Consider the following 16983-nt stretch of genomic DNA (forward strand, 5'->3'; position numbering starts at 1 on the left):
ATTTGAATACCATTAACCTGCCTGTTAGTTCTATGCAACTTTTTTTTTTTTTTTTAATTTCGACTACATATACAACAGGAAAAGGGAGGGGACCTCATCGAGAATACATGTACAGAACTGTAGTACTGCAGGATATTTCTGCTCACCCAAGCACTGTGCAGACAATGTATTTGCATATTTGGCTGGCACATATTTGTAAGCACCTAAATTTGGAGAAGTGCTTTTATTCTTTATCATTTCCAAACGCAAACATTCCATCACTGGTAGAAGGGGGAGGGGGGCTGCGGATGGGATAGGGTGCGAAGCTGGAATTTCATTGCTAATGCTCATTTCATTATAGCGAAGAGGCCAGTAGTGTTATCTATTTAGAGAGATTTACAATCATCATGCACAAATTGAATTTTTTTTTTTTTAAAAGCATACGAAGCAAACAAACAATCTTCTGGAAGGGTGCCATCACCGCGGCAACAGTACAAATACACAAAATCAGTTTCAAGCGGTCGAGAATATCACCTCTCCTCTCAGGTCGTCTGGCGTAGGCTTCCACTAGACGGGCGATATTGCATCAAAAGGATACGAAAAATGCAGACTCAATTAACATCACTTAGCAGGCTGGGCTCCATCTGGGGCTCATTGTAGCTCCACCCATAGTATCATTTTTTTTTGCCTAACGCCCAACAGCAACACAACCAAGGAAAAAAAAAACAACAACAAACAAACACATCTTGTGGGGTGGAGACTAAAGTGAGGGGTGGGGAGGGGTTTTGAGAATTCACGTATCGACAATAGTCCTGGAATTCCCGACTTGGGTTCCTATAATGACAATGTGACCATCTCCATTTTCTTACAATTTTTACATACTTTGACTGTGACTCACAGGATGTGACATCTTCGTCCAATTTTGTAAGGTGAACGACTTGCTCCGTGATAATAACAAACCACAGTCAAATAGGTTTTTCCGCACTATCAGGATATGATAATTAGAATCTTTCTTTCTCCCTCTTATTATATTTTGAATCAACCAGTTCTCTAGCAACAGACTGGAATGCTACGTATGACTTGATACAGTCTTGAACTCCCAAATGGACATCAGTCAAAATCAAAGAAAGCAGACGTTTGTGGGTTTTTTTTCTAAATTTCTGCTTCAGTGACAAGTTTTACTGATATTTGGTCAATTATGATGAATAGGATGCACTATGAGTAAGTCACATGAAAAAGGTTAAATTTCTACCCCAAGTTTCTGAAAATTACTCTGCCAATTTAAATCCCTTTCAGTTCAGTAGCATCAGAATGCTGAAGATTACCAATAAAAAATACCATTAAAAACATGTTTCCTGCCAGATGGCATGCCACTATTGACTTCTTTTCTGATTGAATTCCAGTAAGCCCAGCATTTTTGGTCAGAACCTTGTACAAGGGAATTAATAAGGTGTCACAAGAGATATGGTAATCCTCATAAAACCTTAGTAGAAAGCTTGTATAGTTATCATTAAGAATGTATGAAAGCACTGATTGTGATTGACTTTCAAAAAGGCATCTCTTCTACAAACACACATTAAAATAGAGTCATTTAAGGAGACGCTGCCAGTATTACCAGAAAACATCCCCCCCCCAACAAAGCCAAAAGGGGACATCATTCACCCGCTTCAATCTAAAATAAAAAAACATTTCCGTGTAATCTTCCCAAACTGACAAAGAATCGGGGAAGTCTCACTCTGAAATGGTAAATCAATCTTTATCTCGTTAAGTTCATTTTGACACGCATCTTACTCCAATTAATCTTCCCCCTCATCTCGTAGCTGGCCCACAGCTCCCCGCTACCGGGAGCCAACAACCCGAGGAGCTCTCTCGCACTAATTTGCGGCTAATCTCTCAACGATCCGACCCCCTGGAACGCATGACAGGAAGTCAGACATTAATGGCTCCATGTTCGTTCGGTTTCCGTGTGAGCGGGATTCTTCCAAGCGTCGATTGTTCTGCAGTGCATGACTAAGACTTACTCTGTTCACGGCGCAAAAAGAAAAAAAAAATGCAACAAACCTTTTACCAATTAACATTTTTCTACTTTTTTTTCTGCACTAATAAAAATTCCCGGCTGCGCTTTTCTGGGGGTTTTTTCCCCCCTCTGCGGCTTTTCCAAGATGTAGGATAGGATGTTTACCTAATTCAATTTCAGGAAAATTTGATAATGACAAAGGATTTGTCCTCTTGTCAATCTACACAAAGTGTTTCTGTAGTAACACAAATTCTAGTGTACCATTGTATAGTGTTAATCCAAGGAGGTCACTTGGACAATGTGCAACGATGTCAAATCAATAAAAAATGGGGGAGATCCCGAATTGGTAAAATGGGCAATCATCCACACAACACCAGAGGATTTAATCTAATGTTGTGTTTTCAGATCAAATCATGAACAGTATTAGATGTTTACTATGCAGCTAGCCTTTAGCCAAGACAAATGGTGGGTTTTTTTTTTTGTTTTGTTTTGTTTTGTTTTATGCTAAGATTGTTCAGACAAAGTTTGGCCGAGGTGTTGTGGTCTAGTGCAAAGTGTACTATGCTTTCAGTGAGTACGTAGGTATTGGGTTCAAACCCCATTAGGGCACTAGTGTGTGTATCCCCTATGATGTCTATATCCACAACACAACTCTCTACACAGGTGTCAGTGGGTACCATGGGATTACTCAAAAGAAACCAAACATTTGCATTTTTTTTTTTTGGTATTTTTAATAGCTTGTGCCTGCCACAAAGATGTTAGCCTTGCTGGTCGTCTCCTTGGAGAAGTTCAGTGAGAGCTCTGAAGGTGAACCATTTTGATTATGATGCCAGCATCATGACATTTTTTGTTTGTTTGTTTGTTTTAAATGCCATCATCATCAAAAAGTTAGCATGGTATACCACCTCTTAATACTACATGCACCTCAGAGAAAGCGTAATATTGACATGCATCACTTAATACTCCAATACCATAAGCCTAAGTGTCATCAGATTGATCCTGGGTGAGTATAAACAAATCTGTGTTGAAGAGTCTCCCTCCAGTAATTTGCCTGAATCAGGGCCTAAAAATAAGTCTAGTGCACAAGTTTCCGTCATTCCTAGTAAAAGTACAATGAACTCACTTGAGGTATACATGGAATTCTATGATCTAATAGTAAACACTCTTACTCAGACTTTGTGGGGCCGAATGACTCAAGTTTCAAACTCAGCCCGATAAAAAACTAACCTCTCTCATTTTCTGCGGCAGATTGCATAAATAAGGGGGGAAAAGAAAACAAAAGCAATGAAACGCATGCAGGAACATGAAAGACAATGAAAACAAAACTCAACAAAGTTTCAACTGAAATGACTCTAATAGCATACATTCGTATTGAAATACTTACATTCTTAATGATATTGTAAGCTATACTTGAATATCAATAAAACCCTCTCACAGTGATATGAGCTTATATAAAACTACCATGCATGGGTTTATGTTGTATGATTAGTTTGTGATAATGTCTGGACTTTGGATCAGACAAGTTTACACAATTACACTGTACTTTAGTGTAAGAATCAATGTGACATTATTTTTATTTTAATTGTGCATTCCAGTCATTAAGTACTAAAATTCAGGTAAAAATACAAATATGTATCTTTGTAGTTTCATATGATGATTAAAAATATGTTATTAGTACTTGAGGGCTTTGAAGCATCTACAATGAAAAAAAAAAAGGTGATATATATATTCTGTAGAAGATGAAATAGCATCTCTGAATTTTTGCAAATTTGATGGGTTTTTTTTTCCATATCCTTATACAATACCTGCATTATCCCTAAAATTTGAGACCAAATCTTATCACAGTTCATCCATTCCTCCTACTAGTTAAAATCTCATTCCTGGGAGGACTGCATACTTTGCTGAAAATGACATTATCGAGAGCCAGAGAATATTGATACTACCTTTGCTTCACATTTCTCTCTCATTTCTGTTCATTTTTACCGAAGAAACCAACTATTTTGTGTGGCAGAGTGATTTCAAGCACATTATATCTTGCCAAATGAGAACACTGCACACAGGAGAGCCACACTTGTTCAACACAATTACAAACACGGATATGAATATGTGGGAGATGGATAAACTATTTTTTGAGAGAGGAAATGTTGTTGGTACAACATATTATATCAAACTGTAAAATGTTGGTGGTTTTGGCATTTTTCTAGCACAGATATTTTTTTGCAAATGTTTGATGGCAGCACCTTTCACAGTCATGTATAACAGAAGCCACAGACTTGGGGTATTCTGTATGGACACATCACAAAAATGTTCACAGCCGTCAAAGCATGAGTTTGAAATCAGTTTGCTGAGTAATCACTGGATAGCATCACAACAACATAAACTACACTTGTCAAGCACAATTTGTCAAATCGGGGCAAATCATGTCATCTGCATCAATGTTTATGGCCAAAAAGGAGTAGAAAATCAAACGAGAAGAAGAGAGGAATCAGAAAAGGATCACTAACGAGGATCTCTTTTTAGACAATCAGACATGTCTTGAGCTGACAATTACACTGCAACACATGTGGCAAGCACTGTACGGCGAACACATAGTGTACCTATGTACAGCACCTGACATTAACCCCTCGAGTCCTGAAGACATTTTGCCTCGGAAATTATCCCCCTCAGTCACTGTTCACTTCATGTGATTTCAGCATCTTAAAATTCATTCGGTTTCATCATCTAAAATTCATTTGATTTCATCATCTGATGCTCACGGCATGTCTCGTATGCTACAAAGACTGGGTGGAACTGATAAAATTGGCTTCACATCTGCTCAAAATCAGATAGAACTCTACCTCAAAAATATCCCACTTTGGGGGATTAACACAAATTTAAACCCACTGAAGACTAGACGAGTATTTTTGGGCAAGTATCTATGGGATATGTGAATATGTGAATTATCCCATATGGGTTCAACTGAATTATTTTTGTTCTATCTCTTCTTTGAAAAACATATTGAACAAAGCCTGGTTAAAAATAGAGATAAATAAGAGTATCAAGGTGAACCAAAAGTACTGTAATGTGGTTTTAGGACTCAAGGAGTTGTAAAACAAAAAGAAGATTAGCAACATACATCATACTCATTCCCTTTCATTTTCCCCTTTTAGGAGCTCTTTCTTTTTGCAAAATTACCAGCAAAAATAGGAAAGTCATGCTGCGCATTCATTTTAACATTTAATACCAACATTCAGGCAAATGCGGTTTAGACATTAAATTCACTCTCTCACATTTAGCAACTATTCACCTGTGACTGCCTGCTACCCTCCCCCCCCCCCCAGAAAAAAAGAATAATAAAACATCCCATGTAGGACATTCAAAAAAAAAAAATGCTAATACAGGAAATTTGAGGTATATGTATAAGAGACATTCCTTTTAGCTTGTTTGTTTGTTTGTTTTTCCTGTCATTCAAGTTTTTTCCACCTCCTTTATGAATTATTTCTATTTTATTTCATCTTATTTTTTTTTCTTTTGCTGGTTCCTTTTTTTTTTCAAGTAGATACTAATTGTACCACTGGAGTGAGACAAGCATGTTATTTCAAATCAAATGAAACACATGAAAAATTACTGCAAAATGAATGAATTTAATGCTTCTGACATTGTTTCATTCTGTCACATGATAATTTGATGGTGTAAATAGGCATATGAAGTTAGAATTCAAATGATCACTATAGTAACACGTCTAACGTTATCAAATGGTATACTGAATAAAATTGAGTGGAGACATCGACATGATGTTTTTGTCTGGTGCCACGAATTACCAAAGACAGAGAAGCGTGAATTCTCTCATACTAATTGCAGATTGTACACAAATGTGAACAATACAATTCAAAACGACACTTAAGCATTATTTGCAGTTGACACTGAGAAGCAGGCGGATGATTTGTGCAGTTTTCACATCATTTCGTCACACTTCTCCTTCCGTTGTGTAAAAACCCCTATCCCTACTGAAAACTAATGGCACATCAGACAGTTCACCATGAAGCAACGCACACTTGATTGTGGTTATTAAGCGTTGGGTTACGAGGCGGGCGCGGCATGCATTGCGAAAACACATGACAAACAGACCTTTTGAAATGAGGAGTTAGAGAACGGTAAGATTTATCACCAACCTTCGACGGCGACAGCTGTTTAAGTTCAATCTAGGACAGAGAAGAGCCCAAACACCGGTAGAATATTAATGAGAGATTGATCAATACACCTTTTAATATCAAAATCAAAGATCATGCACCCTAACCACACTGTCACACACCACAGGGTACATTCCACAAACATTTATTGATACAATCGCAGCAAAAAGGAACACCATGTTTAATGCTACTGTATTCAAACTTTGACAAACATTGAGTGCAAATTCAACACGCAATGTCTACGCAGCCACATCACCTGCATTCATTGATGGCTTTTTTCTTTTGTCTGTTTGTTTGTTTTTTACACCCCTGCCTGAGAAGGCATGTGTTCATTGCTCATTTGTATTTTGCTTGCTATGAATGAAATGATTTATAATGCTGCAAGTATAGAAAGTCAATTTAAAGACGGGATATTGTGATAGAAAATACGAAGAGCATTATACTCTTGATTCCACTTCCATATCTTCTTCAGATAACAGGAGGAGAAGCTTCAGTCTTGTAGCTTTACAGTTTGTACATTCATATCCACTCGTACACACTTTTAAAAACAAAACAAAAACATATGGGAGTCCTGCTTTATGCTTTTGATTTCCACTGACAGACTAATAGAAGGGTGCCCATCATATCTATGACATTTTCACAACAGATCCCCTCGCTACATAGCACTGTAGCCAATGGCAATGGAAACTAGTTCAACATGTATAACAATGTAGCTAACTTTCCTATTGATGTTAAAGCCATGCACAAGGCACAATTGCAAGAAAAAAAGCCACTGAGTCCCACAGCCCTCGTTTTACAACCATATGTAGAGATAAAAAGAAACCAAGTCTTCAAACCCCAGTCTTAGGTTCATCTCCATCCTATGAACGTAGGCTACCCCCAAACATATCACTCTCCATCTACACGCTTGTAGACTAGCCTCCACAGAACCAGCACACGTATTGTATTCTGAATATTGCACTCCCATCATAACCAATGTTACCTCCAAGACAGTGCTAATTTCTGACGACACCAAGTCCAAAAACTATAAAATTAAGCTTTCCTTTAGTTTACAGCATCTTTTAAATGAAACCATAAAAATCTGCATTTTCCTTTCCACAGGAGGAAGCCCAGGCACCATGCTGATATATACAGCGCTAGGTCTTTACAGTAACATATATAACGCCGTGCAAAAGGGGTCTGAAAAAAATTGATGGTTTTGGTTAGGAATTTTTGACACACCCTCACGCTATTTCTGAATTTCTTTTTGCCGAATGATACAATTTTCTTGAAGATTTTCTTCTGATGTATGGCATGATGGAGAGAAAAAAAAATCAACAGAGAAGAAGAAATGAGAAACGATTCTTCAAAGTAATTACATTCAAAGATACATGGATTATCAACACACTCAAGGAAAACACATCTTACACAAGATTTCCAGATACATCTGCCATATAGCAGTAGAAATTGATAGGGTGCACGTCACGAGACCGACACCCACGAGTCATACAGGCTACGAGTTATACAGCCCACGAGTCATACAGCCCATGAGTTCGACACTAAGCAAACAAGGTCCACTAGACAGACACATTAAATAAACTTCGTTTTATCTGTCGAACTCTTGGGCTGTTTTTAATCTAGTGTCAGTCTCATGGGCTTTATTTGCCTAGAGTCGAAATCATGGGCTGTAGGACTCGAGGACTGTATGACTTATGGGTGTCGGTCTTGTGGGATGACCCTATACTGATACATTGTATCTCTTACCATCTGTAATAACATCAAAAGTAAAAAGGCTATTTGAATGTTGAAGAGTTATGTCACAAATACAACCATGCAATCACTTTATATCTCAAGAATAGTTATGAAAGGATGCACTGTAACTGGAATTTTTAGTGAGTTTTCACTGCCAAACAATATTTTTGTGGTTGGATGAAACACGCATGACTTTGGACAGGTGAGCAAATTGCAACCAACTCTGCACTCGCCATGAGCACAACCGGGCCAGCAACTCAACATAAATTTTCATAAATTTTGTCATGATTTCATTGTTTGTTTGTTTGGGGGGTTTTTTTTGGGGGGGGGGAGAGGGGGAAGGCAGGTTGGAGGAGGGCATATTGAAGGAGATGCACGTAGTGTATACAGATGACTAGTCATGCATTCTCCTTGATTGAAAAAAAAAACACACACAGAAAAAGTATGCTGTGAAATCGCCGTCACGTGCAGATGTTAGTGGAAAATCTGCAGTCGCATATCAAACGGTACCAAATGGCTGGCACAATTACTACATTGTTCTCAACTGGTTTGCACTTTTATATTTACACAATCTGGATCAAGAGGATCATGCATCATTCTCATTATCCTTTAAGCTTGCTTTTGCATCCCAACTTCATGGACCGCTTAAGGGGAAGAGGACAGAATCACCTTTTTCCACTCTACTTCGCAAGAGTGATCAAAAAATGTGTCCACATCATTCTTGATATTCTACATTCTCACACGAATGTGACACCATCAGTCAAATCACAGAGACATTATCGGTACAATGGACACAGTGATTGATGTGCATGAGCGATGGCAGTACTAGACCAGCAAGGATAGGCAAGCGCAAAGGTACGGTTCCACGTCCATACCACATAGAACAAGATTTCAAGCCAACACATTATTGAACATGTGGGACTAAGCAAATGTGAAATGCACTGGTAATCTTATCCCACACATAGGGCAGGTGGGAATCCCTCCCTGGAAAAAATCCAGGGCACTGTGAAATATGACGATTTCATTTTCATCGCACCATCAAAGTCAGAGGATATCAGATATCAAATTTCCTGGAGAACGCCGCCACCTGGCCAACAAACTTGAAGTAGAGTGAATGCTTTTTTTTTTCAAATCCATGTCGAGCGGAAAGAATGGATACATTTCAGGAAGATGATACATTTCAGGAGCACACAACGACATCTGTTGTTTGGTAGTTCATTTTCTTATCATTATCATGTAAAGACATAAATATATGACTTTGAGAGCAAAACATAACATGATTTGGCAATCCCTGCTGCTCATGTTTTTCTTGAAGCAGAGACATGAATAAAAGTGAATGAAAATGATAAGAGGATAAATATATCATATTCTAATTTGATATAGGCAATTGAGTTAAGTGACAGAAATAGACATAGAACTAGGAATCTTTACCGAATGTGATATCATAACTGTGAATTAACAACTTCAAACAAGAGGGAAAATGTATTCTACAAAACAAAATATCAAAAATAAAATACACTACAACGTATTGTGAGAGTTGTTAAATATGATTAGAGTGAGTGTCCACTGAAAATTTAAAAAAAAAAAATGTATTTTGACCCAAAACACTTTATGTTACTTATGATTAGTATCTAACACTACTGTCTAGCTAGATGTAAAACATGCACAACAATGTAAAAACAATTAAGGGAAATATTGGTTACACAATATAACAGAAAACAATAAAAACAAAGTACATGATGACCACATACAAATTGTAGTCAAGAATTCACATTCAAGAATTCCCACAGAATTTCAAAGCTATGATTCAAGTTGAATTGACCAAGAGCAGTATCTCTTTGTTTGTGTTTTATTTATTGTTTTAAATTTATCAAGCCATTTAAGTAATTTTTAAAATTTGACATTATTAGAAATTGTGTTTTGACACTCTTTAGACTTCCTGCCCTTTTTTTATCTGTTCCTTCAAAGCATGGTGATCTTAAAGGACAAGTCCATCTTCATATACATATGGATTGAGTGAATGCAACAATATTAGTAGAACACATCAGGGAAAGTTTGGGGAAAATCCGACAACCTGTTCAGAAGTTATGGATTTTTAAAGCATCTGCGCAATCACTGCAGAATGAGGAGACTACTACAGTGTATGATGTCACATGCGTAAAATGGTATAAGGAAAATAAAAAGAGAATTTCACAAAACTGTTTTTTGAATAAAGTGCACATTTCTTTGACTCATTACTGACATATGTTAAAGGGAAATATTATTCCCCTTGCCTTCTGAAAGAGAGAAGTTGAGTGTTCTTTTGATATGCGAGAAAAATGAAAATATGTTGAATTTTCTGTATACTTTCTTTTTATCGTTGTACTCGTGTGACATCACAGGCTATAGTAGTCTTCTCATCCAGCCGTGACTGAGCAGAAACTTCAAAAATTCATAACTTTTGAACGGATTGCCCGATTTTCCTCAAACTCTCAGTGATGTGCTCTACTAATATTGCTGCATTCACTCAACCCACATGTCTATGAAGGTGAACTTGTCCTTTAAATAATTATTCAAAATTCATTTTCACTCTGAAGCATTGTATTTTTTTTTTCAGAAATAGACATTATAATTGATTTTTTTTTTCCAATCAAACACCAGTGACCACTGAACTCAAATGCCTCTTAGATATGGCTGTTCCTCTAAGCAAAATATACAAAGGGTATTAAAAAGAAAGACAAAATAAACATGTGTCTAGAAAAACCAAGAAAATAATCTCAAACACAGCAAATAATCATCTACGATGGTGAATCTCAAACTCACTACAAAGATGAGTAAAACACACCAAAATATTTCTAAGCTACAACTGTGTCGCCCCACTCAACACAGTGTATCCCATACCAAATGGGATATACATGTACAACCATGTACCTGGTTATATTCAAGTGATTGCTTGTAATGTGAGCACAAAAAAATTTAATTGATATGTGATTAACGTCACTTCCTGCCTCTCAATTAAGAGCGGAAGTCTCATAAAATGTTTTGATAATTATTGATAAGGGGGGATACACTACAAGATGAGTCACTTTGGGCAAATTTTGATTAGGGGTATCACATTACAATTTACACAATAACTTTGAAATATTGTGTAATCAAAGAAAATTCTACAGTCTTCAGGTCTGGAATATTATGCACACCTCCCAACCTTATGCAGTAGGAGAGAAAGAGCAGTTCCCATAGGAGGGTGTAGTAAAATTATCTAGAAAAATAGGAAACTCCTGTTTAAACAAGAGCTGGGAATGGTCAAAATTCAGATTCTTTCCTCCAAATTCAGTATAGTCGGGAGGTGTGATTATGTTCATTTTTTCAAACTGCAACCAAGAAAAAATCTTTTAAATACAAATGGTTTTTGGAGAAAGATTTTACCGGCTTTTTAGACTAAAAACTTTTAATAAAGTTTTTTTTTTTTTTTTTTCTGCCTAAGGATGGGTAAAACAGTTGGGCCCTGCCTTACGGTTGTGTTTTTGCTATGGAACAACAAAATGGAAACCTTAAACATGAATCAAGAGTTGTAAAAAGAAATACTGTCTGCATTTCATGTGTGTGCATGTGTGTGCATCTGTGTGCATGTGTCTGTAAAAACATGTATACTGCATATACAATATGTGACAAGTTTGTGTGTTTTAACTCATATGCAGTGTAAGCAGGAAACAAAATTAAAATTTACCTGCTATCCTCTTTCAAAATCTCATTAAAAGTGATATGCTCAAATATATATCTGAAAAAGTCTAATCATACTATCCAAATTTGGCAAAAAAATAAAAAACAAAAAAATCCTTGAATGCTTGTTATAAGTTTGTCAGGCAAACATTTCATAACATTTACTGATTGTTATGCTTATCCTGGAATGCATAACTGCATAATGTTAACAAAAGAGTAACAAAAAGTATGTGTAAATAAAAGACAACTCAGATTTAATCTGCTAAAAGTTAATCCCCCCGTTAAACTGAGGATGAAAGGAAACATCAGGGACATATTTTATTTTCAAATTCATAACACATGTTTTGCAGTACGGGTTACATCTGTTGCATCTTTCAAATAAACATAAAAAAGTAAATTGTAGTTCCTAATCCAGTCCCACTTTTTATAAACTTTGATTACATGAGAAAGTGTCAACAAGATGTGGGCAGATTTAGTGTCAATGCAAAGTCCACAAAAATGGTTGAACTTTTGCTTCACTGTGACGGCAGCAGCGTGAGATTTTATTGTGTGACTGTGTGCATTGATTTGGTACAGAGATGATGAGATAAAAAAGAAGAAAAAAAAAAAAGTGCTCATGCAATGTGTAAGAACCACTGATCTCTATTGGAGATATCTGGATATCTCATTGGCCCATTCAAGCTGTACACACAAGTGAAGCCGCTGCGCCGCCATCTTACAACGCACACTCCATGGGGACTTGCACGCATTTTCAAGCAGAGCCTCTCGACAAGATCACATGATGTCATGAGCTCCGCACACAAATGTATGGGCCATGTGCATGCTAAGATGGCGGCATGGTGGCTTCAAAGCGACTGACCAATGAGATATCCAGATATTTCCCAGAGAGATCAGTGGTACGAACGTCTACAATTTCCTCCTCTCTCTGCAACACGTCAACACAACTTACCGCTTCCTCTTTCTTGGGTTTACTACCAAAGAGTGAATCACTCTATTAGTCGTAGGCAGGGGAGGGGAGAATGGTATAGATGTATTGAGTTAAGAATGAAGACGACTCACGAGGTCAGTTCAGAACTGTGGCACATAATGATGGATCTCTCTATATTTTTGTTATCAGAGGAGCACTATCTATTGCTTTATTCCAAAAGGAGTTACTGTTATGGGTGCATTAAAATTTGTAACGACAATATCACAAAAGAATAATAATATCAAGAACAACACTTGATAGTGATGACAATAATGATGGTAATATTAATAGAAATGTGTGATTTGGTTATTGATAAAAATGATGAAAATGATAATAATAATAATAGTAGTAGTAGTAGTAATAATAATAATAATAATAATAATGATAATAACTAGAATAATGGCATTACCACAAAGCTTCAGAGGTCAGAATAAATTTTTCAGTACTTTTTGGGTACATGAAACCAATTATGGAGAAATATTACAACTAACTTTTGCACTGACACTTGTTTTTGAGAGAAAACATAAAAGAGCTGCAAAAAAAAAGAAGAACAAAAAAGAACAAAGGAAATAATGTTGCACCACTGGCATCACCAAGCAGTTAAAGACGCTCTGCTAGAGAACATTTACTTTGATTCCTCTCTGTGGAACCTTGAAGCAAGACTAGTAAAACAGAACAAAAATATTACAAGGCATTAGTATTGAATGAGCAGGCATACAACAATTCCATGAATGTACAATTAATGTACATGACTATTGTATATCAATTACTGAACTGACTGGACATGACAGATCAGACCGAAACAAGACGATCAATATTGCAGATTATGCAATACAAATTGCCACAAGGACACAAAAAAAAAAAAATCACAGGTGTGGAATCGTTCTTGGTCAAATGTGAGGGACACAAATCATTTATCACTTCTCATTGTTTCAAAAGTGTGCCGTACAAATGTACAGCAGTACTGTAGTTAAACAAATGGACAAAGGAAGTAAAATCAATATGTATACTGTATATGCCATATAATTCCCAGAGATTTTGCTGTTCGACAATTTTTGTGAGTCGTGTGCTATTCATGAATTTAACAACAAGCAAAAATATTAACTCTGATCCACACATGAACGTACACTGTTATGCACATAATCTGTACAGTGCACATTTCTCTGTTCATTATTGCGCTCCACAACCGCAAATTCCACCACTCCCGAAATTGTCAGAGAGCCCGGATTTGGAAAAAATAAAATAAAAATCAACTCGCTAAATATATGGCATATACAGTTAACAAATAATGGGATAAAGAAAGAAAAGAGAGAGAATGAAAGAATGGGGAAAAAGAGGCAGAGATTATGAGATAGATAAAGAGAGAGAGACATAATTAGTGACAGTCATCAACTAGCTTTTAATAGGAAAAGGTCAAAGGTCAATTGAATATCGTGAAATGGTTTTTATACCTTCTTCTTGGTCTTCTCTTCTCCTTCATCCGTCTTCTTCTTGTCCGCCTTCTTGTCTCCCTCGTCTTCCGGCATCATGATCACGTGATCGGCCTCGCCCGCGTTCTCCTGGCTGTGTGTGCTGCCCTCTGCTGGCTGCGGCGGGGCAGTCTGGGCCACCGGCATGGGCGTCTTGCCGTCCTCCGCGCCGGGTGGAGCGACCTCATCCACTGCACGGATGGACAAACATGCAACGGCCAAGAAAAAACGGCTGTCAGAACCAGCAAATACGATTGGACGAGAGTCAACATTACATCTGATGCTATGGCAACAAAAAGCCTTTAAACAGCTTTATGCTCATTTATTACATGAAGTATGATGAAATTGTGTGTACGCATGTTTGCACCCATTTAGGCAACCATATAATACATCATACATGTACATTCATGACAGCGAAGTGTACATCCAGCAATCTTAATGCAGCACAAGACTTGTATGCAGAGATTATACATCACAGCAGCACGAACATGACTTCTAAAACTTTTTTTTTCTTTCATGTATGCATAGTTATGGGAAGAAAATATATTTTCATCGAGGTGATGCATTAGTTAGGATTTGGGATAGGTAAACAAGAGAGATTCACAAATCAGCTGTAACATATTGGGTAATGCACAGTTACAGGAAACTTAAACACTTTCAATCAAGCCAGTCACTAGGTATGGAATACATGTAGCACTACAGGATGAGATATACAGTAGCTGTGTTAGAAGACACACACACAAAAAAACAACAACCAACAATACATCTGTTTTAGTACCTATTTAACATTTCTCATTTCTATTGAGCTCTTAATAGAGGATTTACATGTAACACAAAGTGGTTTCTAACAACTACTCAAAAATGATGGTGTGAGGCAACAACAAAAAAAGTTTCATAATTCTACATTGCATCCCATATGCTCTGATCAGTGCAGGCTTGTAACTAATACAGTCCCTTACAACTTGATAACAAAACCCCCTAGCTTTTCAAGTGTTTGATAAAGCAACCCACCATCATACAATGTATTCCTCACTAATCAGGTAATGACTTCTTATTCATAACAGAAATTACTTACATTTTGTGGTATCCTAAATCTCTCTGTTCCCGTTTCCCTGAAACTTCTCAGCACATCTACATTTATGATTTGTGGTAATTTACACTTTTTAAAAAGTCACTCATACAGGGAGAAAATTTGCTCTCAAATTTTTGCAGTATTCTAAGGCAGATGCCATCAAAAGTTGATGAATGTACTACAAGGGTTTCTAATAATGGCTCCTAACTCTGAAAAGAGACAAGATACATCCTTGCTTGATTTCTATGCAATTTCTTATAAAGTTAGGACAAAGAAAGATATTTGTACAAGCGACATGCAAGGTGTAGTGTTTTATAAGTTACGATAACAGCATTTCACGTGTTTGCAATCAATTGTTATTTCGTTTTTCCGGTCATGCAGGTTACATAATGGCAGCACTCATTAATTTCGTGTTATCCACATTCAAAAAATGAGATATTCAGAATCTCAAATACTGCAACATCATTTTAAATTACCCTCCTTTTTTTTTTTTTTTTTTGCCTTTCTCATTGATACAAATCATCACAGATGCTTTTCACACACACTTTAAAAGAATTTAAAGGACAAGTTCATCTTCATAAACATAAGGATTGAGAGAATGTAGCAATATTAGTAGAACACATCATTGAAAGTTTGAGGAAAATCGGACATTCCGTTCAAAAGTTATGAATTTTTAAAGTTTTTGTGCAGTAACCGCTGGATGAGAAGACTACTGCAGTGTATGAATAACTTTATTAGATGTCACATGCGTACAATAATATAAGGAAAATATAAAGAGAATTTCACAAAATTTCACCTTTTGATAAAAGTACACATTCCCTTGACTCGTTACTGACATATGTTAGGGGTAATATTATTTCCCCTGCCTTTAGAAAGAGGCAAGTCAAGTGCTCTTTTATTATTTGAAAAAAAAGTGAAAATATGTTGAATTTTCTTTACATCTTCTTTATACTGTTGTACGCATATGACTCACAAGCTGTAGTAGTCTCCTCATCCAGCGGTTCCAACACAAAAATTTTAAAAATTCATAACTTTTGCATCGATTGTCCAATTTTCCTCAAACTTTCACTGATGTGTTCTATTAATTTTGCTGCATTTTCTCAATCCTTATGTTTATGAAGGTGAACTTGTCCTTTAATCACAAAAAGCACAGACATGGTCACTGGTCTTTGTTTTTTTTTTTTTTTCTTTCAAAAGCACAACTACAGCTACACCTGTTATCATGAAAGCATTATTTGCATCACTACCCTATGAAGGACTGTTTAAGCAGCTAATTCTGATTTAACCCATTCTCCTCCAGGATTCTTGGGTCCTAATAGACTTTGTACAGCAGCCATTATGTTCTTGTATGTCATGGGTTAATCATCTGTCAGAACAACAATCAACAAAAAGCCAATAAACTGTGGACAAATTTTGTATGACTCCACGAAAGAAACAGTTGAGCAAGTTACAGCAAAGCACACCCAAAAACGAGTAGAAAAGGGAGAAAAAAAAATTGCCTGACACCCACTGTTTTCCAAACATATATGAGCAAGAAAAATTGGGAAAACATTAAAACGAGAAATGCCTGCCAACACAGAATGGAGTGTAGTGTAATGGTAATACTAACTCAACAAAGATGTCATCTATACATTACTAACAGGACGGTATATATGTGAGTATATCACTAGTGAGGCATGCGGTAAAGTATAAACACTCCGTCCATGAAAACGTATGAGAAATCTGTCAACATCATTCACCTTAATATAGCATTCTATTAAAATCAAACCCTACATGTACAAGTTATGAAACTCCATTTCCTAAGCAGCCTCCCACATTCTGTCCACAGCAAAATAATCAAGCTCCTACAAGTAGCACCCTTAAAAACTTCACAAGGTTTA

At 36.7% G+C, this 16983-nt stretch overlaps 1 protein-coding gene across 1 annotated transcript in view; it reads right to left on the reverse strand.

The window, feature by feature from the left end:
* The window catches only part of LOC140241652 (myoferlin-like), a 188884-nt gene that overhangs the window by 60103 nt on the left and 111798 nt on the right, over positions 1-16983 (reverse strand). Inside the window, exon 38 of the mRNA XM_072321395.1 lies at positions 14014-14222. Coding sequence (XP_072177496.1) covers positions 14014-14222 — 209 coding nt within the window. The remainder of the gene's footprint in view (positions 1-14013; positions 14223-16983) is intronic.

This window comes from Diadema setosum, chromosome 18 (genome assembly GCF_964275005.1).
Source record: "Diadema setosum chromosome 18, eeDiaSeto1, whole genome shotgun sequence".
Taxonomy (NCBI): domain Eukaryota; kingdom Metazoa; phylum Echinodermata; class Echinoidea; order Diadematoida; family Diadematidae; genus Diadema; species Diadema setosum.